Source organism: Lytechinus variegatus, chromosome 1 (genome assembly GCF_018143015.1).
Source record: "Lytechinus variegatus isolate NC3 chromosome 1, Lvar_3.0, whole genome shotgun sequence".
Taxonomy (NCBI): domain Eukaryota; kingdom Metazoa; phylum Echinodermata; class Echinoidea; order Temnopleuroida; family Toxopneustidae; genus Lytechinus; species Lytechinus variegatus.
In genome coordinates, this window is record NC_054740.1 from 43480438 (window position 1) to 43508295 (window position 27858).

The window sequence follows — 27858 nt, forward strand, 5'->3', positions numbered from 1 at the left end:
AGGGGGGGGGGGGGGGCTTTGTGGTCTTTCGCAGGATCTCCTGAAGGAGGTGGAGAGTAAGAGGAGTAATAAGAGCATATCAGGCAAGCGACGGAACAAAATGTCCTAACTGATTTGGTGTAAATTATTATTTTGAGGGATTTTGTTATTGTTATTTTTAAAAATACTTTTTGCATGAATACTACCGGATTTGGTGAATATTTTAGGTGGATTTAAATGTCCAAGGAAAGTTTTTGAATTTCTTGGGCCAGCTCCCCTACCCAGTAGCACATGAACATGGCAGAGCTTTATCCAATCAAGGGCATATCATGCAAGCGATGGAGCAAAGCGTCCGAGCAGAATTGATTTAGATTATCATATTGAAGGGACTTTGCTGTTGTTCTGGCACTCTATATAACAAAAAAGGACATTCTTTTAAACGTCTGGAGCAACTTCCCTCTGCCTCTTTTTTTTTTTGGGGGGGGGGGGCAGTCAAATATATTGCTGTACCTACGTGTGACCAACAAAAAAAACGCGTTTAAAGGCGGTGTTTTTTCAGTTTTGGACGCGGTCCGCGCGTGGGCTCGTTAAGGGTATCAGAAACACCGATTTTCAAGAAAAAGGATGGTTTTGAAAGAGTGGTCAATTTTCAATCGCGGGGTCAAACGTTTTTAGGGTATGTTTTTTTCCCTTTTTCTTAAGACTAGCCAAACGTGTTTAGAGTATTTTTCCCCAAGCTTTTTCCCTGCGGGGTCATATTTTGGCGACAACTTGTTTAGGGGCCAACATGTGTAAATAAAACCCGCGAAAATCTTGTTTAGGGCTTGCACTCAGAGAAAAACTCGTTTAGGGGTTGTTTGGAAATTCCTTGGTCACGCGTGTGTACGGCAATATATTTGACTGCTCCCCCCGGGGCCTCTTTGCACATTTTTGCCATGGTGCATTGGAATTTCCATGCCAACAACAATCAGTATGGGAGGTCTACGCAGGCATTTCAGATCTTCTAGTTACATCGTATGGCACGATATTCATGTCTTCGACGTTTTTTTCTGAATTACCTTTTTTGCCACGAAATTTGGAGTGGTTCCATTCAGTGTCATTCGAGTTCGCGTTGACGACATAACGCACTGATGCAAGAAATTCATCCAGGATCCATTCGCGTTTACTCTGCCGCTTCGCAAATTGGGACCACAAAGAGTGCCTTGTCAAGGAACCGTCAGTGTCATTCGCTGTCTATTTATCTACCCAGACGGTTTGACCATAACTATAATGCCTAATCGTACTCTTATGAACTTCTACAAGCTCCAAATCATTTCATAGAGTTTCAAAGCTGCAGCAACAGACGAAGAAAATAGAGAACTTACAGTACCTCCTCCACGATGGCGATTTTAACTAGATGTTGCTGCTTTAAAAATGTCAGGAGTGGCTCTACAGCTAGTGGTGTATATTCATTGGTAAGTTAAACGTTCGCTTTTTATCTTTTATACTTTGGTACAACTTAAATCTCCAATATTATGCATGTACGGATGTTCGTCCTCCCCCAAATGAAAATATAATGTGACCTTCATCTTTTGGTATTCCCGTGAGAGTTTTACTGAAGTTCAGGGGTTATGTCGCTTGCGGAAATTTTTTGTTATGATGATGAGGTTCTCAACGGATCAGGTTGCCGGATCAAGTGGCTCCCATATACGCCGTCGAGGCCTTGTAAAAACGTGACTACTTGAAGAATATGGACCCCATACGGACGTGTAGTTGGCATTCAGAAAAGGCGAAAACGTCAAACTATAATCACTATTAGAACCATACAGGTCTATTGTCGTTAATTTTGAGTAAATCGAGAAAACGGAATGATTTTTTTTAGCTGTCTATTTTGGAGTTTGGTTAAGTTTCAGTCACTTTAAACGTTTCAAGATGGAATTCCAGGATTATAAATCAAACACAATATGGGCTTGTGTATAAGCAGTAATATACAATGTATATACACAATTCAGCCATGCTATGGATTTTGGTGGTTCTAAATATATTCATAGAGGATGGATGTGTTTTAGAACACAAGACTAAAAACTTGCAGTTTAGATATTACGGTATTTTGAAATGATGTGCGTTCCTGTTCCACACGTGAGTTTTAGAAAATGTAGAATAAACGCATCGTCTCCACGAATCACGGAGATAATATTGTAAAACTCAGATGAATTAATATCTCCATGCACAAATCGACCCCTGCTGGGATTGTTAAATGGACATGGGATACACCGGTGCATTTCCCGTGATAAATGCACAAAATTGTTTACATTTCACCGCTGTCTTGACTTTTTTTTCAGAAATTCTTTATGATAGACGAAATCGGATCTGTTATATACAATCCCCCCAATCCGATTTCTTTAATGGATAAAGCTTTTCATTTTAGTGATTTCAAAGATCTCCTTTTCAATAGGTTCCCAATCCGGGGCGTGAACCTTTAGAAATGAGTGTAAGGAATATTATGCGTATTGAGTACACAATCGAGTATTTAAACATTTCATCACGAAATGATGAATACATGGATTCAACGTATATAAATACCTCACTAAAATATTTTCAATGGTTCTATTGTATCATAAATCAATGTCATCTTCCAGTAATAATCATTACAATGTCATTCACCCGCTTTTTACTGCCTCCATGATTATGATACATATAGATATCTATCTCTTTTTTTTCTTTTTATCTATCCCCGCTCTCTCTTTCTATCCTTCCATCCACCTTTCTGTCTGGTATATATCTTTATACCTATTTATGATTATATATATATCTTTCTTTCTTTCTTTCTGTCTATATCTATCTATCTATCATTCTATCTATCTATCTATCGATCGATCGATCGATCTATCTATCTATCTATCTATCTGTCTATTTATCTATCTATACTGTAAAAATTGCGGTGTTAAAACTGACACCAATTGGTGTTAATAAAGGACCACTCCCTGAGGTGTTAAAATTACACCATTGAGATTAAATATAACACCGAAGAGTGTAAATGTACCAACAAAGGCTGTTGAAATAACACCTATAGGCGTAAAACTAACACCACCAATTTAACACTGGTGTAAAATAACTGGTGTGGTCTTCTATGTACACCGGTTAACACCACAGATTTTGCTGTGATATCTATCTATCTATCTATCTATCTTTCTATCTATCTATCTTTCTTTCTTTCTTTCTTTCTTTCTTTCTATCTATCTATCTATCTATCTATCTATCTGTCTGTCTTTTTTTTCTTTTTTTTTTTTTTTTTTTCTTTCTTTCTTTCTTTCTTTCGTTCTTCCTTTCTTCCTTCCTTCCTTTCTTTCTTTCTTTCTTTCTTTTCCCTCCCCATCACTCTTTCTATTTGCATTTCTCGGTCTGTCTGTTTGCATATATATTGATATTCCGTATGTCTGTCCTTAATTATTATTATTTGTTTGATTTCCCCTTCCTTGGATTTATGCTGTCGTGCTCAAACATTAAAAAGAGAAAAAAAGAAAAGATATCCCAAAACGAAAACTAAATTGGAGAGGGGTTGAGAACATGTAGATTTGGGTAATGTGTGATGAGAATCCGATTCTCATTCTATTCTAATCGTCTAATTATTCGTCTTTAGATCTACTGCTTCGTAAGCGTGGGGATCCTGCTATGGGAGTTCGTCGGCTACATCGAGATGTCGTCATTTACGGGTGCGTGTTCAATGTGTGATGAACTTAATACTAGTGTCCCTACAAATACCTCCATGATGAACGGTGAACATGGTAAATGGAAAACCAATGTAAGGTGTCTGGAAAATTAACAAATTAATACCCCCATCAAAGGAATGATGAAATACTTCACTCTAAAAAATGGAATGTTAAATCAACATTTGAAAGGTTAGAGCTCTAGGGTGACAACTTTTTCCAAATTTTACATCCAACTTTGTATAAAGCTAAATCCAACATTTTAAGTGTTGGGTACAACCATTTAAAGTGGTAAATGCCACATTTAGAAAATGTTGTCACTCATCCAACCTTTCAAATGTTGATTAAACATTCCATTTTTAGAGTGTTCAGAACAGAAGCATGCATGGCTACATCGTTAATATATATTTCTCATCATTTTTTGTTGTTTAACGCGGTGCTTCGGCTACATAACAGAATTAAACTCATTTTTGTACTATTTGAATAGATGCAGATGTAATTCACTCTCTGTTAAAACGTATCTTGCTACCCATGCATGTAATCATTGTTGAAACAGTCGAGTCATCTAAAAAGTAAAGGTGGTACATCGTAACCCTGTGTTTTGCCAACCAGCAGTTGATCTGAGTCAGGAACTCCATTCCTTGTCCCCAGTGATTCGATTTGTCACCTTTCATATTTAACTCAGATGATTTAACTTTTGCAGGTATGATCAGTTAACATGGTTAAGACGCCTTGAAATAGAAAAGACACATAATCCTTCACTGACAAACATGTGGTTATAACTAATTCATTCAAACGAACCATATATATATATATATATATATATATATATATATATATATATATATATATATATATATATATATATATATATATATATATATCTTAAAGTTTCACGTATTGGCTTCTCTAATACTATAGTAACAAAATAATTTATGCTGAAGATAAATGGTAATGCTTTCAAAGCCAATATAGCTTTTATTTCCTCGAATTTTCGACGGACCTCCGTCTTCTTCAGGAGTAAATACAATGTGTGGTATCAATCAGAGAGCGCATCCTCAGACAGATGTTGTTATGATGACTGGCTGAGGATGCGCGCCCTTCACTATGTATGTTTCTGTGAAGGGCGCGCATCCTCAGCCAGTCATCATAACAACATCTGTCTGAGGATGCGCTCTCTGATTGATACCACACATTGTACACTGTGAAAAAATTGGGCAATATTTTACCCAATATTTTGCCCAACGTTGGGCCGATAGTCAACCCTACCAACTACTGGGCAATATTTTACCCAACGTTGTTGGGGTATTAATGTGCCCAACTGTTGGGTAATATTTTGAACTACATTTTGGGGGACATTAATTTGCCCAACTTTTTAATAAAGTTATTAACCCAACATCTGGGCAAGGCCTACACTCACTTCGTGTACCTGGTCCGTGTCGATCCGGAGACCTTATCCGAAAGTGCTTTGCATGCACAACGCTGCATACAAGTGCAAGTGCATATCTCAAGTGAGTGAAGCAAAAACAAAACAGCGTCAGATATATGTCATGTATGTAGGCCTATTCTGACAAATTCCTTACAAATTATGCTTAACGTAAAGTCCAAAATAAAAAAAATAAAAAAACGTTTAAGCAACTCATCTATGAAAGATTCAGCGAGGCTCCCCAGCCCCCAGTCATCTAGAAGCTCCTCCATATCTTATCGACCGTGTGTAGCATGCTGCAAGCGCAACTCGTGATCGTAAAGTTTCGCAACATTTACCACTCAGCAGGGCAATTACTAGCCCAACAATTGGACATCTGTATTTTGGCAGCGGCAGAGTAAAAATTTGCCTAAGTATTGGGCACATAATGCCCAACAAAACAATAACCAACGTATATATTACCCAACAAAAAAATGACCAACGTAAATTTACTCTTTTTTTTCACAGTGTATTTACTCCTGAAGAAGACGGAGGTCCGTCGAAAATTCGAGGAAATAAAAACTATATTGGCTTTGAAAGCATTACCATTTATCTTCAGCATATTTTGTTACTATATATATATATATACAATATTATACGTTGTTGCAGTACTAATCCATCCATTCATAACACAGCCCTTCTCCTCTTTATTTTGTCTTTATACATATATGTACCAAATGATTGTTGTAGAAAATATGTCATTAATGAGAAATGGACAAAATTGCAAAATTACATGGCATTTGACCTAAGGGTCGGGTCAATAATAATACTTTTTCCTATTATGTGCTTATCTGCACTGGTGTTATTGATTGTGATCATTTTCTAACTCCGTGAGATCACTTGAATGCACAATTCAAGGAACATATAGTTGTATACACCCGAGGAGCAAAAAATACCAATTGAAAATAGCATCAAAATATCTAAGTAAAAAATGGCATAGTCATTTCTAGGAGAGACAGAATTTTGGGGGAAAAAACAACATGTTACTGCACCTAAATATCCACTGAACAGATTGAAATTCCTGACATTTTATTGGAGTACAGAATGAAAGGGGTTCTCACGAGCCATAATCTCAATTACATCCTTTCTGATTTGACTTCTTATAAACTTCTATACAAATCGATTTGATTATTAGCTAATGAAAGTAGGAGACATGTATGAAACACGATGTGAAGGTAATTTTCCCTTTTTGTACACTCTTAAAACAAATCAGTCAAAAATGACTGGTTAAAAGGGTCAGCTGGGAGCAACTGTTATTCTAGTCAAATTTGACCTTTTTCTAGTCGTATTTTACTAGAACATGGTTATTTCTGATTAGAATATATGTCAGAAATGTGATTATCAGTGATTTCCATATCAGTTGCTCCCAGCTGACTACTTGTCTAGTCAATTTCACTGATTTGTTTTAAGAGTGTACATTGTTCCCCTCTCACGCTGGAATCGTTTTGTGCACCCCTCTTTGAAATTACTACCCTCTTTTCACTTTTTCTGTTAGTTCTTTTATCTTCTTCCTTACCCACTTTTTTCGGAGGGGTAAGGGGGGGGGGGGGTTGGGTAGGTTTTAATTTGATTCAATTTTTTTTAAAGGAAATATAATTCAGCACTCTTGTATGAAACTATTCCGTCCCTGGTTTGACGTGTAAAGAAAGGCATGTTTTGGTGGTGTCTAAGGAATTCTCTTGGTATTTTATTCACAGGAGCTGCGAGACAGGGGCTTTACGCTGCGTACAGTATTGACCTAGTGGCACTCACCTTTCTTTTCATCGCTTCCATTATACTCCTAGTGGGCGTGGCTAAGGTAGGTTACCATGGTTGGAGGATACTGTTGGATGGGAGGGGTGGAAGGATAGAAATGGGATGATGTGATAAATCAGGTGATGGAACAAGAAGGGGAAGTAGAGGAAAGAAGATGAAATTAACACATAACATTTACATGTATGAGGCACCGATTATCTAGTTACCTATTTCAATGGTGCACTATATATTACCCCAATAGCTCCAGCAGCTGCTAAAGGCACCTGGCTTGTGCATAATCCTGTCGGGTTTCCCCATTTACCTAACCTTGGTTCAGTGCAGCACATTGGAAATCAATCATTTTTGCTGACGGATATTTACTCCATGGCTATATAGGATTCGAACCCAAGGCCCTCTGTAACAAAGTCCGCAGATTAAAATTCCACTGGGTCACAACGCTCCGCAAAAAATAGAGGAGAGAGAGAAAGACAGAGAGGGAGAGAGAGAGGGGGTGGATATGTGAGCATGGTGAGGGGTTGATTAGAGTGGAGAAAGCGGAAAGTGGATAAAGACATTTTTAACTACTAGTAACATCAATATTAAGCAGATGGATTATCTCATTTAATTCCTCCCAACATTTTTCGTCTTAATTTGCATGGCTTCTGAACTTCAATGCACTTTCCTGGGATCAAAATAAATATTGTATTTATACATTCCATCTATGTTTGGACTCATAACGAAATTTCTTAAACAACGATTAATTTGTATTTTGTTGAATTATATTTTACCAAACGTTGCAGAATTCCAAGTGCATGTTGATTCCCTACATGATAGCGGTTCCCTTTCTCATCGTTCTTCAGCTTATCTCATGGATAATCGTCTTTGTTTTCATGGTAATTCATTTATATTTTATTTTGTTTATTAATAGCAAAGTGAATTAAGTTTTTAGTTCTTAAAAATATGAAAATGCAATTCAAAAATACAGTTGAATTATAACAATACAGTATAAGGGGCAATACGTATGTATGCGTAGTTTAATAAATATGATGGTAGTTGAGGATTTATAACCATAAATGATCATTTTAGATCATTCAGTATTGTGGAGAAAACCTTGAAAAGGTATTGTTCTCGCCTGCGTTGCAGAGCGAGACTATAGGGGGTCGCTTTTCCGACGGCGGCGGCGGAGTCAACATCAAATCTTAACCTAAGGTTAAGTTTTTGAAATGTCATGATAACTTAAAAGTATATGAACCTAGTTCATGAAACTTGGCCATAAGCTTAATCGAGCATCAGTGAACACCCTGCGTGAGTTTCAGGTCACATGACCAAGGTCAATGAACTTTGGCCATGTTGCGGGCATTTGTTGAATTGCCACCATAACTTTTAAAGTTAATGGAACAAGTTCATGAAATTTGGACATGGGGCTATTATAATCAATTATCACTGATCGTCTTGTCACACAATCAAGGTAAAATGTTATTAAGGGTCAATGAACATAGTATTTTAACATATGGATGGTGTTTTTGTGAATAATTATTCCACACTTTTTAAGTCAGCACTGCTACTCTATTAAAGGGCGTTATGCAGGCGATACTGCCAGCAATGGCCAGAGGCGCTCCACTCGTTTTCTTCTCAGTTTACGTAAGTTATATTTAGGGGCCGCAAAAGGACTGAAGGAGTATGAAAGTTTTGGGCGGTGGGCTGAATATGCTAAAAATCACATTTTAATGGTCATTCCCACGCACGTTTGCAGAACATAAATATCTTGATTTCTCAATCAAGACGTGTGTATTGATGCACAGAGAATTTTTATGTGAAATACCCTTTTTTCAAATGCTTTATGTTTTCCCTATTATCGTGTTTTAAAGTTAGTTTACACAATTGAGAAATTATTCATGGCTGTTGAATTAATCAGTTTTGGTGATATACAAATGTATTTGCCAGAGTTTAATATTAATCTAATTGGTATCTATTTAGCATTTTGAAATCCTACATGGGAATATAAACCCAGTGTAAAGTATGCTGATTCTCAAACAAGCAGCAAATATACAGACACACAAAATAAAATAAACATACACACATAATTATGAATAATAGCTATGGCCACCACACATAAGAGATTCATCACAATTGCATGTTATTGAATATCATGAAAAAAGTGGTCAAACTTCATGAACATAGACAGAGGTGTGTATCACTTTGTAGTGAGATATGAAATTTTTATTTTTTTCTTTCTAACAGGGAATGGGAGAAGTTGAAGATTACGGAATCGATATCGCACAATGTGTTGTTTGGTTCATTGTGACGGCACCCAAGGCAAGTATAACAATATTAGAGAGGGTAGGGGGTGGGGGTGGGTATCCCCTTCCCTTCCACTGTAGGACTTTTTAAGAAATTGACATGCGAAAAATCGCATTTTAGAGCATACTAAAATCACTTTCTGTGCCATAATATGTAGTCCAAGTTCAATATTACATTACCAAACATTGTAACATACAACAAGTTTCAAGTTTACAAGTATTTTATTTCAAGAAAATGAACAACTGAAAACTGATAGAAAATAATGCCTACTTGAATACGGAATAGCATTAGTAACACTTGAAACATAAAATAAGAACAGATTTGTTCATAAAAAGTGAAACATGAAAATACAGTTCTGTGTACGGTCTGAATGTCATTTCAATGAGATAACTACACGATTTATTTTTATCTCAGGTCACATTCTAACAAAATTGTTAACGTGGCAAAAACTAAATAAAGAAGTACCATCAAAGTTAAAACTTTTCAAATAATTTATATAGAAGTCAAATCTATTCGTGAAAATTTAGCGCCTATACATCATCTTCTTGGAAGAGGTTATAGAGTAAGCTCACATTTTAATGGATCGCCTTGAATTCTAAGCTGCGTGATTTACGACTTTGGATTAGTACTTTCTTACTCTTTAATCCGCATGTTCATCCAAAATTTAAAATATAAAACAAGGCAAGAGTGTTTAAAGGGATGGTCCGGGCTGATAATATCTTAAATCTAAATATACCTGTATAGAGTAAATTTCACAGAGCAACATGCTGAAAATTTCATCAAAATCGGATAAGAAATAACAAGTTATTTAATGTTAAAGTTTATCAGTATATTGTGAAAACAGTCATACCGTTTTCATAAACCTATCCTCCAATTAGCCCAATTAAAATGAATTAGGTGGCTAATAGCAGCATAATTTGGTCATAAAATTGAAGGAGGACAAGAGTTATCCGCATGCTGCTATTATCCGCATAATAGCGGCATCGGGATAAGATTTTGAGTTTATGAACGCATTTCCAAATAATGCGGATAATTGCCATGGTGAGGTCACAAGGTCACCCTTTTCCAACACAACCGCATCGGAGGGGGCGTGTCAAGTTGTCATGGCGATTATCCGCCTTTTTCAGGGCGGGCGCTCGTAATAATAATGCGGCTTATTTTCGGAGTTTATGAACGCAATTTTTATTGAATTATCCGCATTACTCTTAGGCGGCTAATTGGAGGATAGGTTTATGAAGAGGGTATAGTAATGCGGATAATTCAATAAAAATTGCGTTCACAAACTCCGAAAATAAGCCGCATTATTTTTACGAGCGCTCGTCCTGAAAAAGGCGGATAATCGTCATGACAACTGGACACGCCCCCTCCGATGCGGTTGTGTTGGAAAAGGGTGACCTACTAGTGACCGCACCATCTGATGGCAATTATCGGCATTATTTGAAAATGCGTTCATAAACTCAAAATCTTGTCCCGATGCTGCTATTATGCGGATAATAGCAGCATCAAAATAATGCGGATTACTCTTGTCCTCCTCCAATTTTACGACTAAATTATGCTGCTATTAGCCGCATAATTGGGTTTATGAAAGGGGTATTATATGCACATCGTCATGAATATTCATTAGGTTGGCTGATGATGTGACATCCACATTTTCCATTTTCTTATGTTATTACATGAAATCATGAATGTTTCCCTCTTTCATCATGTTCATACATGTATAAATGATGAATCTCCATTATGATGAAATAAGTTGCGGCAATAAAATAACAAATGCACTTTTTTCGATTGAATTCTTTTATTTCATTACCATTCAAAACATAATACAAAGTTATATAAATCAATAGAAATCAAGCACAATTTTACAGAAGGGCATTCTTACTTCGTAAAATAGACAAAAACCCCAGTATAATATAGAGCATAAATGGAAATGAGGGGGATCCACTAAAAGCAAAGCTTGTAAAGTGTGGATCCCCCTTGGAAATGAAGAAATTATAGTTGATTTATTCATGCATGTATTACAGGAAAGAAAAAGAGAACAAAAGAAATCATATTGATGCAAACATAATTACTAAAAAAATGCAAAGTTTTTCACACAATGCACTTAATCAGTTGTCAATCCAATTGTTTAGTTAAAAGTGAATTAACCTTATTTCATAAAATAAAATACAAAAGAACAAGTGGGGCTATGACATCACCATCCCACCTAATGAATATTCATAAAGACATGACTAGAACTGTTTCACCGGAAGAATGCGAATCTTTAAAATTCAATAACTTTGTAATTTGTTATCCGATTTTGATGAAATTTTCAGCATTTTGCTCAGTGAATTTTACACTATTTATTGAGATAAAAATATTTCCAGCCTGAACCATCGCTTTTGTGTAGACTACTGTCTACTCCTGAAATTTGAGGCTGCATGCGTTATTTTAGACAAAGGATGATACAAGCAAAGCTCCAAAGTCGTAAATTACACAGCCTCAAATTTCGGGCGTAGCCATTTTTAACACTTCAGTCTGTAGTTCCATTCGAACATAATACAAGACAAAATACTCTGATTATACTGATGAACAATGGCAAATAATAATCAATTACAAATAAAAAGAAAAAAAAAAACTTTATCAATCAATTGGCGGATGAAGGACAAAATGATGAAGCAATGGAATAAATCAAAAGGAAATAGCATGTTTGTATGCTCTAAACATGTGCATTGATTTAAGGCTCCTGAAATTACCCTATGTCGGCAAGTTCACTTATCACATACAGACGAGTGCTATAATTGTTTTCAAAACAGACTTGTCAACTTCAGAAAAAAAAACTAAGGATTAACTGATTTAGGGAACGACTTTCGTTTTTGGTTCTTTTTCTGTATTCCATGCAGTGTTGTCAATTTGTATTGATTTATGTATTTTTTTCTGGAGATATGTTTTTTTCACGCCCACGAAATATGGGGAGATGATTGTACAGGCCATCCCCACCTGAATTTTACTGGGGGGGGGGGGGCGGGGTATATATCCCCATCCCCAGGGATCGACACCCATGAAAGCATGGTTAAAGGATATTTCTGACAGGCATAAAAAAAAGAAACGATGCCCTGAAGTTATAATACCCTTTTTTTGCACCTCCTGAAAGTTACACCCGGGAGATATTTCACCTTCAACCCCTTGGTTTATAGCTTTGACGGGGAGTTTGAGTGTTATACTTTTTCATCTATTACCCCGCGACTTTGGAACTCCCTCCCTTCTTGGCTCCGTGAAATTGATAGCATTGAACTTTTCTAATCGTCCCACAAAAATCGCCGCTTATTTCTGCAGATGTCTAATAATTAACCTAAATGGATGAGCCTGCGTGAGCATGTTTTAATATATATTAATACAGTGCGTATCAAAAAAAATTACACTTTGAAAAAGCCCTGGGAATTGAAAAAAATACAACATGTGGGTAATTTTGTCATATATGTTCTTGGGTTTGGGTCTCATCTATCCAATGAAAGTAAAAGTTTTGACAGAATGTTACACTTGAGTGAGCACTGTCCATTTTTGTAAAGCTCGCAGAAATCTGTTTGCGCAGAAATGCTTGTTTTTACACTGTGTCAAGGGGAAAGGGCGAAATCAATCTTACCCTGTGGAACATTTCTCATATATTTCCCTTCCACTATTAGTCAATTGAAATAAAACGGATACATTCAAGCATTTTGTAAAAATTTTGCCACCCAAATTTAAATTTCAACACTTAGTAAGCACAACCCCCGGGGGGGGGGGGGGGGCCACTTCCATTCACGAGTGGATACCATGCGCGACCATGGGGTCTCAAAAAGCACCCTAAACACGTAATTTCCATATTCTGAATATGCACCCCTTAACAAGTATTGGGGTGTGAAACCCTACCCGTAACAAGTATTGGAAACAAAACGATACTCTTGGCAAATATTCCCTGAAATGAACCCCTAAACAAGCCTACAGGAATGTTTTATTGTTACGGGTCCTTCGGTCGTCGGCTTCACCTTATTTGGTTTAGTACGACCCCAACTTCTACACCTCGCTCAAATTGGACTCTAAACACGAAGTGTTGGGAAAAAAGGACATCCTTTATAAAACATTTTAATTTTGTTTTATCATCCCCGCAAATTCGACCCTAAACACGTAATTGACCTAGCGAAATAGATACCCTTTTTTCATTATTTTTGTGTTTTTGACACCCTTATCACGTTACGTACGTAACGTGCCCTATCGTGAAAAAGACATCCTTTTATACGTGTTTTTTTGTCTCGCATGGTATCCACTCCTCAATGTAAGTGGCCCCCCTGGGCACAACCTTTACCCGTTTTGTGCCAGCTGGATCTGAGGACATAACTAAATCTGAACAAAAGATTATATCAGACATCTCCAGCATTTTTCACTAAGTTTTTATCATTTAAAGTGGGTTTGCATTTCATTTTACATTTAATACTTGTTTGTCCACACTTTTCCCAAGCTTGACAATGATTAACAAAAAGAAAATCGAGCCTAAGCCATTTCATGTAAATCACAGCTCAGTGTAAAGCAAACATCGTCACGATGGACTCGGTGTGTGGGGGAGTGGGGTGGGGTGTAATCTCACTCTTCGAAGTGTTTTGGGCAAGGAAACAAATTTTAAAAAAGGTCAAAGATATCTTCAAATCAATTTTACTAGCTAAACTACACATTTTCTTCATGATTAAGGTCTACTTTTAACTATTTCAAAGTTCTGCGCAAATCATTTTTCACTAACTTTTCAAAAGTAAGTGGTGCTCCCTCAAGTGGAAATATTTTTCGACAGTTATATCGTCATTTGCTTAAATGGATCTGTATCAATGTTAAAATGTGGAATAATCTTCAGGATTTTACAAAATGTATAATTTTACAGGATTTTTCTAAGTGTAACTTTTTTGATACGCACTTTATATATATGGCGCAATATAACTGCTGTGGATCAGCATCATTGGACATCATCATTATCATTATATAACTTTTAACATTTATTGCATAGGGTGCGGGAGGTGGATTCCAACCCCCTCCTTCTCCATCAATGCGCAAAGCAATCGACAGGTCATTGTGTTGCTACATTCCTTCGAATTTTCGCGCTAGTCGGGTCATGGTTTGACCCCAAACAAATGACAACAAAAGGTTTTTGATCTGTTTCTGGTACTATTTGACCTCAGGAATAACATGCGAAAAATCTACCAAAATCTGTATCCGGGGAAAGCAGTTTTTTCTATGAAGGTATCCAAGATCCATTCACTGAAATTGGATATAACCCACTCATTATCCACCCTAGAATCCCATTTCGTTGCATATCCATGGTCCAGGGGGTAAAATAATTTGTTGATACAGGTTACAATGTCACATTTTAGGTAAGACCAGTCATTGTAGAACCCATTTTGGAAGCCATCTTGGATTTTCAGGCAAAAGGAAAACTGCACATCAATGTAATCAGTCCCAAAGTATTATTTCATCCCTGAAACCCTAGGCTAGTGTAGACACCAAAATAATATCCCTCAGGTGAACTGTGTCCAATAAGTATCAACAGTCAAGTTAGACCCCATTTTTGGATGCCATCTTAGATTTTTTTTTCTTAATATACTCGACCACTGACTGACCTTGTAACTTGCCTATTGCATTACCTAACTATGGTTTAGACATAAAAATCATTTTCTCCAGACAGATATTGAACAAATTATGTCAATTTGTAAGTAACATCAGAGACATTTTTTACTCCATTTTTGGACGTACTTGACCACTGACTGTCCTCATGCATTATTTTTGACCCTTTAAACCATAGTTTAGACACCGAAATCATAGCTCATAGGGGTGTTGGGACGGATCTGAGTATTTTGGAGGATTTGGTGGAGAAAATGCTGTTTCTTTCTAAAAGCAAAGACAAATCAAACACACCAATCAATCAGACTAGGAAAAAAAGGGGAAAAAACTAAACAAGCAACAACAAGCACGGCGACTCAAACATCCCAACTTTTTAGCTATACGTGATCATTCAAGAAAAATAAGCACTTGACAAAATAATTACGGTTCCATGACTTCAATTTATAATTAAAATGATTCCAATGCTTTCTATGACAATTTTACAGAGTGTTTACAACTCAAAGAAATGCCTGTATGGTTTATCCAATAAACTGAAGACAGTACAAGTTATGTCGAATATTCAAAGAAATGTATAGGATCTCTATCAGTTTAAAACAGAGTAATTGATTAAGTGACAAAATAGGATATAAACTCCAAACTAGGCCAAAGCGTTGAGAAGTTGACTTGTCTACAAAAGTTGGTGTCTACTTGGCGAATTGAGTTGTGCGACCTGAACTTGGAATGATGAAATACGTAGCTATAGGCCTGCCATGTACATCGGAGAGTGGAAACGAGATGAATCGTCGATATCAGGACAAAACTCGTCAATGGTGAGGGTCTCAGTGGAACCTGACAATTATCAAAATAAAACAAACGGTGTCCTAATACACTTCGTCGTCGAATAGAGATAAACGACCTCAAAACGTGTAACAAGATATAATTTAACATCTCATAATAATGACAATGAGAATTGTCTATTTAGCAATAATTCTAAGAAAAGTACAAGTACATCATGTAAAACTAGGCTATATGCCTTTAAGAAATTCGACAAGAATGACTTTCATAATGTCAAGGTCGAATAACAATGTTCACTAGTACATTGGAAAACTCTCCATAATATCGACAAGTGAAGATCGCTTAAATACTAAGCTGTCTACAATGACATATAAATCAACCTAAATAATTTCAAAGATCTATTTTTTTTGTTGCTAATATTCGACATTTCATGTGGATGACACTTTATTGATACAAAAAATAAAGTCGTCTACAAACGTACTCGGTATAATTTCTTCAGTACAAATACTTTGTCAAGAAATTAGTTATATCAAATATCTCTTTTCTCTTTTTACTAGAAACGTTATTATAAATATCAGAGTACATACCCGATAAATATCAGGAAAAAGACGTATAAAGTCAGCTATAACAGGAGTCCATTTCTCCTCTACAAAAAGACCAGCCCAGACAGCATCGGTGAGGTAGGCTGTTGGGAGCTAAGCCGACGATCTCGGGGAGATATTGGTTCAAATCCCCATAGAGAAAGATGTAACCAAAATTGAACACTGACGACTCTACTGAAGTATCAGCAACCGGGCTTTTTTTAAGAGTCCCGTATCGTCAATTAAGAACGCACGAAACGCCCTTACAGGGCGAGATCTAATTGGTCATTTTGCGTAACCAAGAAAAACATTATTTACATATTATTACTAAGTTCGTGTCTCTTAGGGTTCAACACGTATTGGGAATGCTTTCTTTTGAAAATTCACCTGCTGTTCGGGAAATACTGTCTTTAAAATTAACAGGTGGATATTTCTTTGCGTCCAACTAAAAAAAAGGCTAAATTGCTTTTGATTCTTTTTTTTTACACAGTATCACATAAACGAGATAAACGTATTTCAGGCTTCTTTGATATCCTAAAATAAACTCAGAAATTGTCACTACATAAAATCCCCTCCTAGTAAGGAAGTCATGAATATGTCTTACTTACGACATTCTATTTACAATAAACAGAACTACAAAGTATGAGTCATACATAATTATGATAATTACCAAACTGCAATATAACGTTCTGGAAATCGAACATGTCGTCCAGATCGAGTTTTTCGGATAGGTGTAGTGGGTGTACTCGTGCGCGAACTCTGCACTGCACTCTTTTCCACAGAGCTTGGAATTCTGCCTTTAACGATACTTTTCGACTTTGATAGGCTTTCTTCCAGACTTTCTTGATTTTCAACATATGCAACTTTCAAACGATCTATGCAAATCTGATCGCGTTTGCCATCAATGTCAAGCGTGAAAAAGCGGTCTTTGCGCTTTAGCACCTTATACGGTCCTTTGTATGGCTGTTGTAGCGGTTTGCGAACGGAATCTACCCTAACAAACACATGCGAGCACGAGAAAAGATCTCTAGGAACATGCGTCGATCCTTGCTTCGCTCTAGTAGGGGTAAGTGTACATGACGCCATGTGTCTACGTAACCGGGAAATGTAGTCACTCGGATCTACATCAGTTCGCTCAGCCGTAACGAACTGTCCGGGTAATCTCAGAGTTGTCCCGAAAACTAGCTCTGCTGATGAGCATGACAAATCTGCTTTAATGGTAGACCGGATACCTAGGAGTGTCAAAGGTAATTGTTCACTCCATCGAGAAGGATCCTCGTAAGCCTTCAAAGCAGCCTTAAGTTGACGGTGAAATCTTTCAACCATCCCATTTGCCGCAGGGTGATAGGCGGTTGTTCGGATGCGGGTTGTACCTAACAACTTAGTCAGTTCCGCGAATAGGCGTGATTCGAACTGCCTGCCACGATCGGTGGTGACAGAGCTGGGTGCACCAAACATGGCAACCCACCTTTCTACGAAGGATTTGGCAACCGTTTCCGCGGTGATATCGGTTATCGGGATGGCTTCCGGCCATCTGGTAAAACGGTCTATACACGTAAGTAGGTATGTATAACCATTCGAATGGGGCAATGGACCAACGAGATCCAGATGAACGTGTGCAAAACGCGCGTCTGGGGTACTAAAAGTCCCTTGTGGGGCTTTGACATGTCTATTAGTCTTTGACCTCTGACACGGTAGACATTCTCGGGCCCATTTGCGTACGTCCTTATTAATCCCAGGCCATACGTAACGAGCGGTAATCGCACGCTGTGTTGCTCGGACTCCTGGATGAGAGAGTCCATGGATAGCATTGAAAACTGCCCTCCTATGAGACTTCGGGACGAAAGGACGGGTGAGTCCGTGAGAAGTATCGCATACGATCGAGCCACCAGTGGTGAGCCTTGGTACTTTTTTGAGCACCATACTAGAATTGATCTCGGAATTGAGATACGCTTGCAATTCTGAATCGGTTTCTTGTGCTTCCGCAATATCCGTGAAATCAACCCGAGATTCGGTATGCAAGGCGCTGATATCGGGTCGAGATAGGGTGTCAGCAACCACATTGTCTTGACCTTTGACATATCTGATGTCTGTGGTGAATTGCGATATGAAATCCAACTGCCGAATTTCGCGGGGGCTATGGCGATCTGGCTTGGCATTTAATGCGTATGTTAAAGGTTTATGGTCGGTATAAACGCAGAAAGGACGACCTTCTAGCATGTATCGAAAATGCTTTATTGCCAAGTAAATGGCCAGCAACTCTCGCCCAAATGCGCTATACCTTGTTTCAGCAGGTAGCAATTTCCGCGAGAAGAATGCAATTGGCTCGTATGCATTGTCGTGAAGTTGCTGAATAACTCCACCAATAGCACGGTCTGATGCGTCGACCATCAAGTTCAGAGGATAATCTGAATTTGGATAGGCCAATAACGTACTCTGCGCTAGTTTCTCTTTGACTTCAACGAAAGCAGCCGTACACGCAGGCGACCAATCTAGCGGTTTCTTAGATCGCTTCTTACGATTGCGCAGGAGGTCTGTGAGAGGCATGAGGATATGCGCGCAGTTAGGTATAAATCTACGGTAAAAGTTCACTAACCCGAGAAATCCTCGCAACTGCTTCACTGTCGTGGGGACATTGCAGTTCCGAATCGCATCCACTTTGTCCGGGAGTGGACTGACTCCATCGCAGTTGATACGGTGACCTAGAAATTCTAGCTCCGATCGGCCAAAAACGCACTTGTTTGGGTTAACGACAACACCAAACTCCCTAAGTCTTTCAAAGAGCAGACGTAGGTGGCGTTCATGCTCTTCCTCGCTATCGCTAGCTACGAGTAAGTCATCTATATAAGCATATACGAACGGTAGTCCACGAATGACCTGATCTATGAACCTCTGAAAAGATTGCGCAGCATTACGCAAACCGAACGGCATTCGTTCGAATTCATAAAGGCCAAAAGGTGTACATATAGCCGTCTTGCAAATATCGTCTGGCGCGACGGGTATCTGGTGATACGCACGAATTAAATCTATCTTGGAAAATATGCGCTTTCCATTCAAGTTCGCGGTGAAGTCCTGAATATGGGGCACGGGGTAGCGGTCGGGTACGGTAGCCTTGTTAAGTGCCCTGTAATCACCGCAAGGTCTCCAATCACCGGCAGTCTTTTTCGGCACCATATGCAACGGTGATGCCCATTGGCTACTAGACGGCCTAATTATACCTAAATCAAGCATATGCTGGAATTCATTACGAGCTATGTCTAACTTGTCTCCGGTAAGTCTACGCGGCCTAGCCGTAACGGGCTGTCCTCGCGTTTCAATGTGGTGTACCACATTGTGCTTAACGTCCTGCGAACGGTATACGGGTATCGTGATATCAGCGTATTCATCACGCAACATCTTCGTGTACGCATCAATAGCTTCAGGCGTGTCAAATACGGGGCTAAGTGACACGGTTTCCGTATGTCTACCTGACACTTGCATGTTCGTTAGGGGATCAATAAGCCTCGGCTTTGCCATATCAACGAGAAATTGAAAATGGCGCAGAAAGTCCGCACCTAAAATAGGCATGGTTACGTCAGCTATGATAAATATCCACCGGCAGCTGCGACGTAGGCCTAAATCTAGCGTAAGCGACTGTTGTCCGTAAGTTGTGATGCGCGAGTCATTAGCTGCGCGTAGTTTCAAGGTAGAAGGTTTAACCCTCTGCTGCTTTGTCGGGAGGATTACCGACACTGCCGCGCCTGTGTCAACCAGAAATTTCTTTCGCGAATTGATATCATTAATGTAAAATAGGCGACTATCCGGTTGACCAGTGGGGTTTGTCGCCCCAACCCTCTGGTCTATGCGTTTCCCTGACTATTCCAATTGCAAGGTGCCTTGCAGCGATGCGCGTTCTCAGCATATTGAGAATGATACCAACAATATCCTCTATCTTCGGGCGATTCACTGACGGGCGTAGAATCACGTTTGTCACGCATCTTGCTTTTACTACGATTTCGACTACGACTACGGTCGTGTTTCAATTGTCCTACGGTTGTGGCTAACTCACGAACGAGCTTTGTCAAATCCGCAATTTGCCTCACAAGGTTTGAATTCGCACCCTGTGTATCTCCGGATTGGGCTGGCTTAACCGTGATAGCGTGTGACCCTGCATCAGTAACCGGCGCCACGGTGTTCACGACAGGCACGTGCGCTTCGAGAATTCGGTCTGCCAATGCGGCCAGATCCGATATGGCTAGCGACTCACTCGTGGAGGCTAAGATCAGTCTAACATTATGCGGCAAGCGTTGTAAGAATAACTGCCTAAGTATACCGCTTTCTAATTTTTGATCTCCGACTAGTTGTTCCATGCGCCGCAATAATTGCGAAGGTTTTCGGTCTCCGAGTTCTTCTTCTGTGAGTAACATTTGTACTCTTCTCTGTTCCGATTCCGTCGTTCGCGCTATGATCTTTTTCTTTAGCGTCGTGTATGGCTCACTAACAGGGGGGTTTATCAGGACGTCGCGAATGTCCTGTGCTACCTCGGGTGGTAGTGTCGCGATCACGTAAGAGTATTTTGTACTCTCAACTACGATATTGCGCGTGGCAAATTGGGCTTCCGCTTGCGCGAACCATACCTCTGGATCGTTTCGCCAGAATGGCGGCAGCTTTAAGGCTACTGCCCCAAGTATGCTCTCAGAGTCAGCAGTAGATTTCTCTGCGGCATCTTCTTGTGACATTGTGAAAGAGCGCGAGCGCGGTACAACCACTGCACTTACCCTGTTCCTATGTTATTAATATGACAGTCTTATTTTAATTCCTTCAATGCTAATGTGCGTTATCTATCCTGAAAGATCACGTCTTTAAATATACTATGTATATTATATAAAATCTGTTTCGCCGCTATAAGGGTTAAGGGTTACTATTTGTAGCTCCCTTTCAGATCACGTCGGGATCACCATTTTGTTGGGACGGATCTGAGTATTTTGGAGGATTTGGTGGAGAAAATGCTATGTTTCTTTCTAAAAGCAAAGACAAATCAAACACACCAATCAATCAGACTAGGAAAAAAAAGGGGAAAAAACTAAACAAGCAACAACAAGCACGGCGACTCAAACATCCCAACTTTTTAGCTATACGTGATCATTCAAGAAAAATAAGCACTTGACAAAATAATTACGGTTCCATGACTTCAATTTATAATTAAAATGATTCCAATGCTTTCTATGACAATTTTACAGAGTGTTTACAACTCAAAGAAATGCCTGTATGGTTTATCCAATAAACTGAAGACAGTACAAGTTATGTCGAATATTCAAAGAAATGTATAGGATCTCTATCAGTTTAAAACAGAGTAATTGATTAAGTGACAAAATAGGATATAAACTCCAAACTAGGCCAAAGCGTTGAGAAGTTGACTTGTCTACAAAAGTTGGTGTCTACTTGGCGAATTGAGTTGTGCGACCTGAACTTGGAATGATGAAATACGTAGCTATAGGCCTGCCATGTACATCGGAGAGTGGAAACGAGATGAATCGTCGATATCAGGACAAAACTCGTCAATGGTGAGGGTCTCAGTGGAACCTGACAATTATCAAAATAAAACAAACGGTGTCCTAATACACTTCGTCGTCGAATAGAGATAAACGACCTCAAAACGTGTAACAAGGTATAATTTAACATCTCATAATAATGACAATGAGAATTGTCTATTTAGCAATAATTCTAAGAAAAGTACAAGTACATCATGTAAAACTAGCCTATATGCCTTTAAGAAATTCGACAAGAATGACTTTCATAATGTCAAGGTCGAATAACAATGTTCACTAGTACATTGGAAAACTCTCCATAATATCGACAAGTGAAGATCGCTTAAATACTAAGCTGTCTACAATGACATATAAATCAACCTAAATAATTTCAAAGATCTATTTTTTTTGTTGCTAATATTCGACATTTCATGTGGATGACACTTTATTGATACAAAAAATAAAGTCGTCTACAAACGTACTCGGTATAATTTCTTCAGTACAAATACTTTGTCAAGAAATTAGTTATATCAAATATCTCTTTTCTCTTTTTACTAGAAACGTTATTATAAATATCAGAGTACATACCCGATAAATATCAGGAAAAAGACGTAGAAAGTCAGCTATAACAGGAGTCCATTTCTCCTCTACAAAAAGACCAGCCCAGACAGCATCGGTGAGGTAGGCTGTTGGGAGCTAAGCCGACGATCTCGGGGAGATATTGGTTCAAATCCCCATAGAGAAAGATGTAACCAAAATTGAACACTGACGACTCTACTGAAGTATCAGCAACCGGGCTTTTTTTAAGAGTCCCGTATCGTCAATTAAGAACGCACGAAACGCCCTTACAGGGCGAGATCTAATTGGTCATTTTGCGTAACCAAGAAAAACATTATTTACATATTATTACTAAGTTCGTGTCTCTTAGGGTTCAACACGTATTGGGAATGCTTTCTTTTGAAAATTCACCTGCTGTTCGGGAAATACTGTCTTTAAAATTAACAGGTGGATATTTCTTTGCGTCCAACTAAAAAAAAGGCTAAATTGCTTTTGATTCTTTTTTTTTACACAGTATCACATAAACGAGATAAACGTATTTCAGGCTTCTTTGATATCCTAAAATAAACTCAGAAATTGTCACTACAGGGGGATAAAAATGAGCTATGACCGCTTTAAGTATCCACAGCCATTTTAGAATCAATTTTGGAAGCCATCTTGGATTTTCAGACATATCAGACCACTGGATACCCTTGTAACGACCCAATTTACCACCTGATCCTTGAAACCATAGAAATCAAATTACAGCGACTTTAGTAAGTAATAGATGAATTGTGGATTTCAAGCCTACGGCAGCCATTTTAGGCGCCATCTTGGATTTTCCAGGCACCCAGTAGTGCTTATATTCACTCTAACCTGTACAGACAAATTCTTTTACCCCCTACACCTACAAAATAGGATTCTAGGGTAGATAATGAGTGGGTTATATCCAATTTTCAGTGAATGGCGGACATCTTTTGCGCCATCTTGAAAATAACTACTTTCCCGTAAGCGGATTTTTGTAGATTTTTAGTATGTTATTCCTGTCGTCAAATAGTATAAAAACCCGTTGAAAACCATTTGTTGAAATTGGTCTGGGGTAAGTGTATTTTCTGTTGTATATTGACCCGACTACGCATCATCATCATTATCACGGGTACACAGCAACAGAACGAAAGTTCCATGACGCTGTGGTCGGATGCAGATGCGCCATTGATTAATTTAGAGCAGCCTTAAATTTGTCAAGGGATATAATTGATGTAGTGGCTAAGGGAAGATCGTTCCAGTCCCGTATGGTTCTGGGCAGGAATGAGTACAGATGCCTATCAGTTCTAGATTCGATGATATTGTAGGAATCTGGTGTGAAGCGTCGACGGCTGGGGTTTCTAAGGTGGAGTTTGGTTGACGTTACCGGAGATTCACCCTTGTGAATTAAGTAGAACTGGCTTAATCTGGCATTGACTCGTCTACCAACAAGACTTTCCCACTCTAATTGTTTAGTATCTTGGAAACACTGGACTTACGACTGTAGTCGTTGATCACAAAACGAGCGGCTCTTCTCTGAACTTTATCTAACATATGGATGTATTCAGCTTGGTAGGGATCAGTAACAGCAGACGCATACTCCAGGTGTGGACGAATAAGAGCTTTGCAGGCTTTCCATCAGAGCTGCACTGATGGATATTTCTTTGAAGGATACCAATTTGCTGACTATTTCGCTGATAGTGTGATTTCCAAGTAAGATCAGCAGAAATCTTTACTCCAAGGTAGGTATGTTCATGAACTCAATCCAGAGTTTCTCCGATCATGGTGTATTCATGAAGGAGTTTCGACCTCATCAGACCCAGGTGATATTTCTTCTCAGGGTTAAAGGTCATCTGCCACTTAGGAGCCCATTGACAAACAACGTCAAGATCCTTTTGGAGCCTGAAACAATCTTGAACACTAGAGACGCTGGTGTATAAGATGCAGTCGTTCGCAAACAGTCGTACATTGCACCGAAGCTCTTCTACAGTGTCGTTGATGTAGATTAAAAATAACAGCGGGCCTAATACAGTCCCTTGTGGGACCCCGGATATTATTGGATGCCATTTCGTGGTTGCCAGATGCCATACTGGTGTAATTTGATTTAAGCCTTTCGTGAGGCACGCAGTCGGAAGCTTTAATTGGTGAAGTCCAAAATTGCAGCATCGATTTGTTGCGAGATGTCAATCCTTCCGTGCAATCATTTAAAACCCGAATTAAGTGAGTGACACATGAATGTCCCTTCCGAAAACCATGTTGCAACGGGGTCAAGATTTTATGCTTATCAAGGTGTTTGCTAATCTGAGAGTGAAGTATATGTTCCAAAAACTTAAACATAATTGATGTGAGGGAAACAGGACGGTAGTTTTCGGAATTTTCTCTAGATCCCTTCTTGAATATTGATGTTATGTTTGCGAAGAGCCAGTCGTCTGGGAGAATCCATATGTCCAGGGATCGTTGGAACAATGATGTCAGAACGGGAGCTAATTTTGCTGCTGATTCTTTCAAAATTCTGGCAGTGATCTCGTCAGGACCAGCAGCTTTACTAGTGTCTAAGTTTTTGAGAAGCTTCAGAACACCTTCTTGTCTGATCTCGATGCCATCCATAGCGGGGAATTTACTTAGCGTGAACGGGATTCAGTCATCCTTCTCAATTGTAAAGTCTGAGTGAAAATGATTAGCAAGTGATACAGCCTTTTCGGAATATGTAATTAAAGTTAAGAGTCCTTTTTCAGAGTTGGTATGGATGAATTATCCAGTCTTTTACCTCGGATTTACTTCCAGAAGGGTCGCTGATCTTTGTTCAGGTCATCAATGCTACTCTTGATGTATTCCGACTCTCCCTTCTTGATGACTTTCTTGACATTTCGCCGTACTTCTCTAAAGATTTCCCAGTCAGTAGACGGTAGAGATTTCTTGGCTTTCTTGTGAAGTTTGTTGCGTCTTTTGATCAGTTTCCTTATGGTTTTAGTTACACATGGAAGACTGTTCGATTGCCGTGACATTCCGCATGGGATATTTTTATCTCTGAACTAAGCACAGCATCTTTGAGACTGTTATAGATTTCCGAAACAGATTTCTGAGTTGAATTTAGAGCGAAGTGTTGTTCTTTAAACTGAGTCATATATTTACCCATTTGATCGAAGTCACCTTTGTAAGTCAAGTAATTTTTATGCCTTGGTTTCTTGAGAAGCTTGGGTTTTGGCACAACAGAAGTTACAACTACATCATGGTCACCAATACCTGCCCTGACTCTGCACCTCTGGACCTTGCAGGGTAAGTTGGTTAATACGAGATCCAGGATGTTGGCTGTTGTCTTGGTGACTCTGGTAGGCTCCTTGGTCATCTGCGTAAGATGAAATTCATCACAGACTGACAACAAATGCCTTCCATGGTGGCCTCCAGCCGTAGGTGGATCAGTAGACCAATTAATCTGTGGACAATTAAAATCTCCAGTTAACACAATAAAAGGCATGTTCCTTCGGAAGATTTGATCTAGTGACTCTTCAAGCTGTGACCAATACTCAATAAGTTGGTTAGCTGCTCTATATAAATTTCCAAAGTATAGCGATTTTGCATCTTGTAAATGGATGCATACCCATATATTTTTTTAGTTGGTATCCATTTCTGGGCAATGAGTACTAACAAGATTTGATTTAACAGCTGTGATAATGCCACCACCTCCACGTTTCCTATCCTTTCGATACACATTGAAATGTGTAGGGAACAGTTCATATGAGGACACATTTTCATCAACTTTAGATCCTGTTGCACAAACAATGTCAGCCTCATATTCATCTATGAGAGCGTGAAAAGCAGCAACTTTATTACTCAGCCCTTCCGCTTTAGTTTTCAAAATTTGTTTACATTTATACCGTGTTTACACTTAATTGACATTTGGTTCAGAACCAAATGTCGATGCAGAATCGGCATTTGGTTTGCGTTTACACGTTGTTACAGCTCGCGGTTCAGAACCGCGAGCCGATTCAAATGCCGATTAAGTATAAACACGGTATTAATCGGCTTTTGAATCGGCTTGCGGTTCTGAACCGCGAGCCGACTCGGCATCGGCTTTTTCATAGCGTGTAAACGCGATTAACTTGCACTGGCTCGCGGTTCAGAACCGGCAATTCGCACCACCAAAGTAGTAGGTTCTGAACGCGAGTCGATGCAGAATCGGCTTTTTTACTACGTGTAAACAGAAAGCCGATTCTGCATCGGCAATTTGTGCGCATTTAATTTACTTTACCATTGTGACGTAATTGCAAGCGCACTGATCCAGCGTTGTCTTTATTACGACGTATATTGTTGGTGTGCATATATTATTTCAGGTTTTTGCATCGGCTCGCGGTTCTGAACCGCGAGCTGTAACAACGTGTAAACGCAAACCAAAAGCCGATTCTGCATCGGCTTTTGGTTCTGAACTAAAAGCCGATGCACGTGTAAACACGGTCTTGCGCAGCATCGTACAAAAGTAACTGCTAATCTTATTTTCTTCTTATTTTCAGATTTTGTGTCTTCTTTGCGTGATATCACAGTACCAGGAGCTTAAAGAAGGGCGTGGTCGACCGTATAACATGGTATAACCATGGCAACACATCAAGCAACCTCATTTATAGAGCCATACTAATAGCAAAGGCACTTCTGTTGGGAAAAAAAAACTTGATGATAGTTAAATTGCGGCTGTATATTAATTTGGTTAACCGATGAGATTTTATGAAACGACATGATCGTTGCCTGAAACAGCAAGATGACCAAGAATGTTGTTTAAGAAAATTTAAACGGAGGAAATTTCGGAATTACCGTAGAGTTAGGATACCAATGGATTGAACCAGCAGATGACGAAATGGATCCCGTTGATATTGGTTGCACACACGAACGTGACTTGGCCTAACCATGCTAACGTGTAGGTTTACAGGGAGTTTAGACGGTAGGCTAGTTGCCGGTGATGGGCGGTTATTAATAAAGTATAATAACCGGTCATGATATTGAGATGAGGATGGTTTATAAAATAACAAGGGGCCGCATCCGACTATTTCATAAATCATATTGTATAATACACAGCAGTTTGCTGAGGCATTTATCTAGTCTCATGACCTTTTTAGTGGCTCAAATGTGTTGGAAGTGTTCTAAAATTACATGTGTGTATAGTTCTGTCTAATGCTCTCAATAATATGCGTTATTTGTATACTATGTTATGTAGTTGGACAGACATTGGACAAAAAAGTATGTATATAACATATATGTTAACACAGAGAAGAAAATAAGCAAATGAAAATATATGTAGTTCCGAGAGATACATTGCCACGATGAAATAACCCGTCAGGCCGGCAAATCTAGGGTGAGCGCCAGAAATGCGACCATGACGCAGGTATTATATCTGTAGATGTATCTCAACCAAGGTTATCATTGCATAAATGCCGATGTGTATCGAAAAAAAAATATACCTAACGAATGATGTACCAATGCAAAACACATTGGGTGGGGGTCATTATTTGTTTTTTAAATGTTATCATGTCTCATATTTTAAAACAGGACCCTGAATATTGACGATTTTTATGATATTTTATTTCGTCGTTTCAGTTAAACCCAATGTCTTCGAATATACCTCCCATAGTCGATTTGACATTTTCCGGACCTAGAAATGTTCTTTC

The 27858-nt window shown here is 38.8% G+C and overlaps 1 protein-coding gene across 2 annotated transcripts; it reads left to right on the forward strand.

Annotated features, from left to right (window-relative positions):
• Nucleotides 1-1117: 1117 nt before the first annotated feature.
• On the forward strand, nt 1118-27828 carry LOC121414799. Of its 2 annotated transcripts, none has more exons than XM_041607864.1 (6): nt 1118-1433; nt 3599-3671; nt 6828-6928; nt 7665-7757; nt 9106-9180; nt 26713-27828. In XM_041607864.1, the coding sequence occupies exons 1-6, from the start codon at nt 1359-1361 to the stop codon at nt 26788-26790; spliced, it is 495 nt and encodes a 164-aa protein (XP_041463798.1). In that variant the 5' UTR covers nt 1118-1358; the 3' UTR covers nt 26791-27828. The 2 variants fall into 2 exon arrangements, with proteins under 2 accessions (XP_041463798.1, XP_041463791.1); XM_041607857.1 differs by having other exon boundaries at nt 1119-1433; nt 3599-3743.
• Nucleotides 27829-27858: the final 30 nt, after the last annotated feature.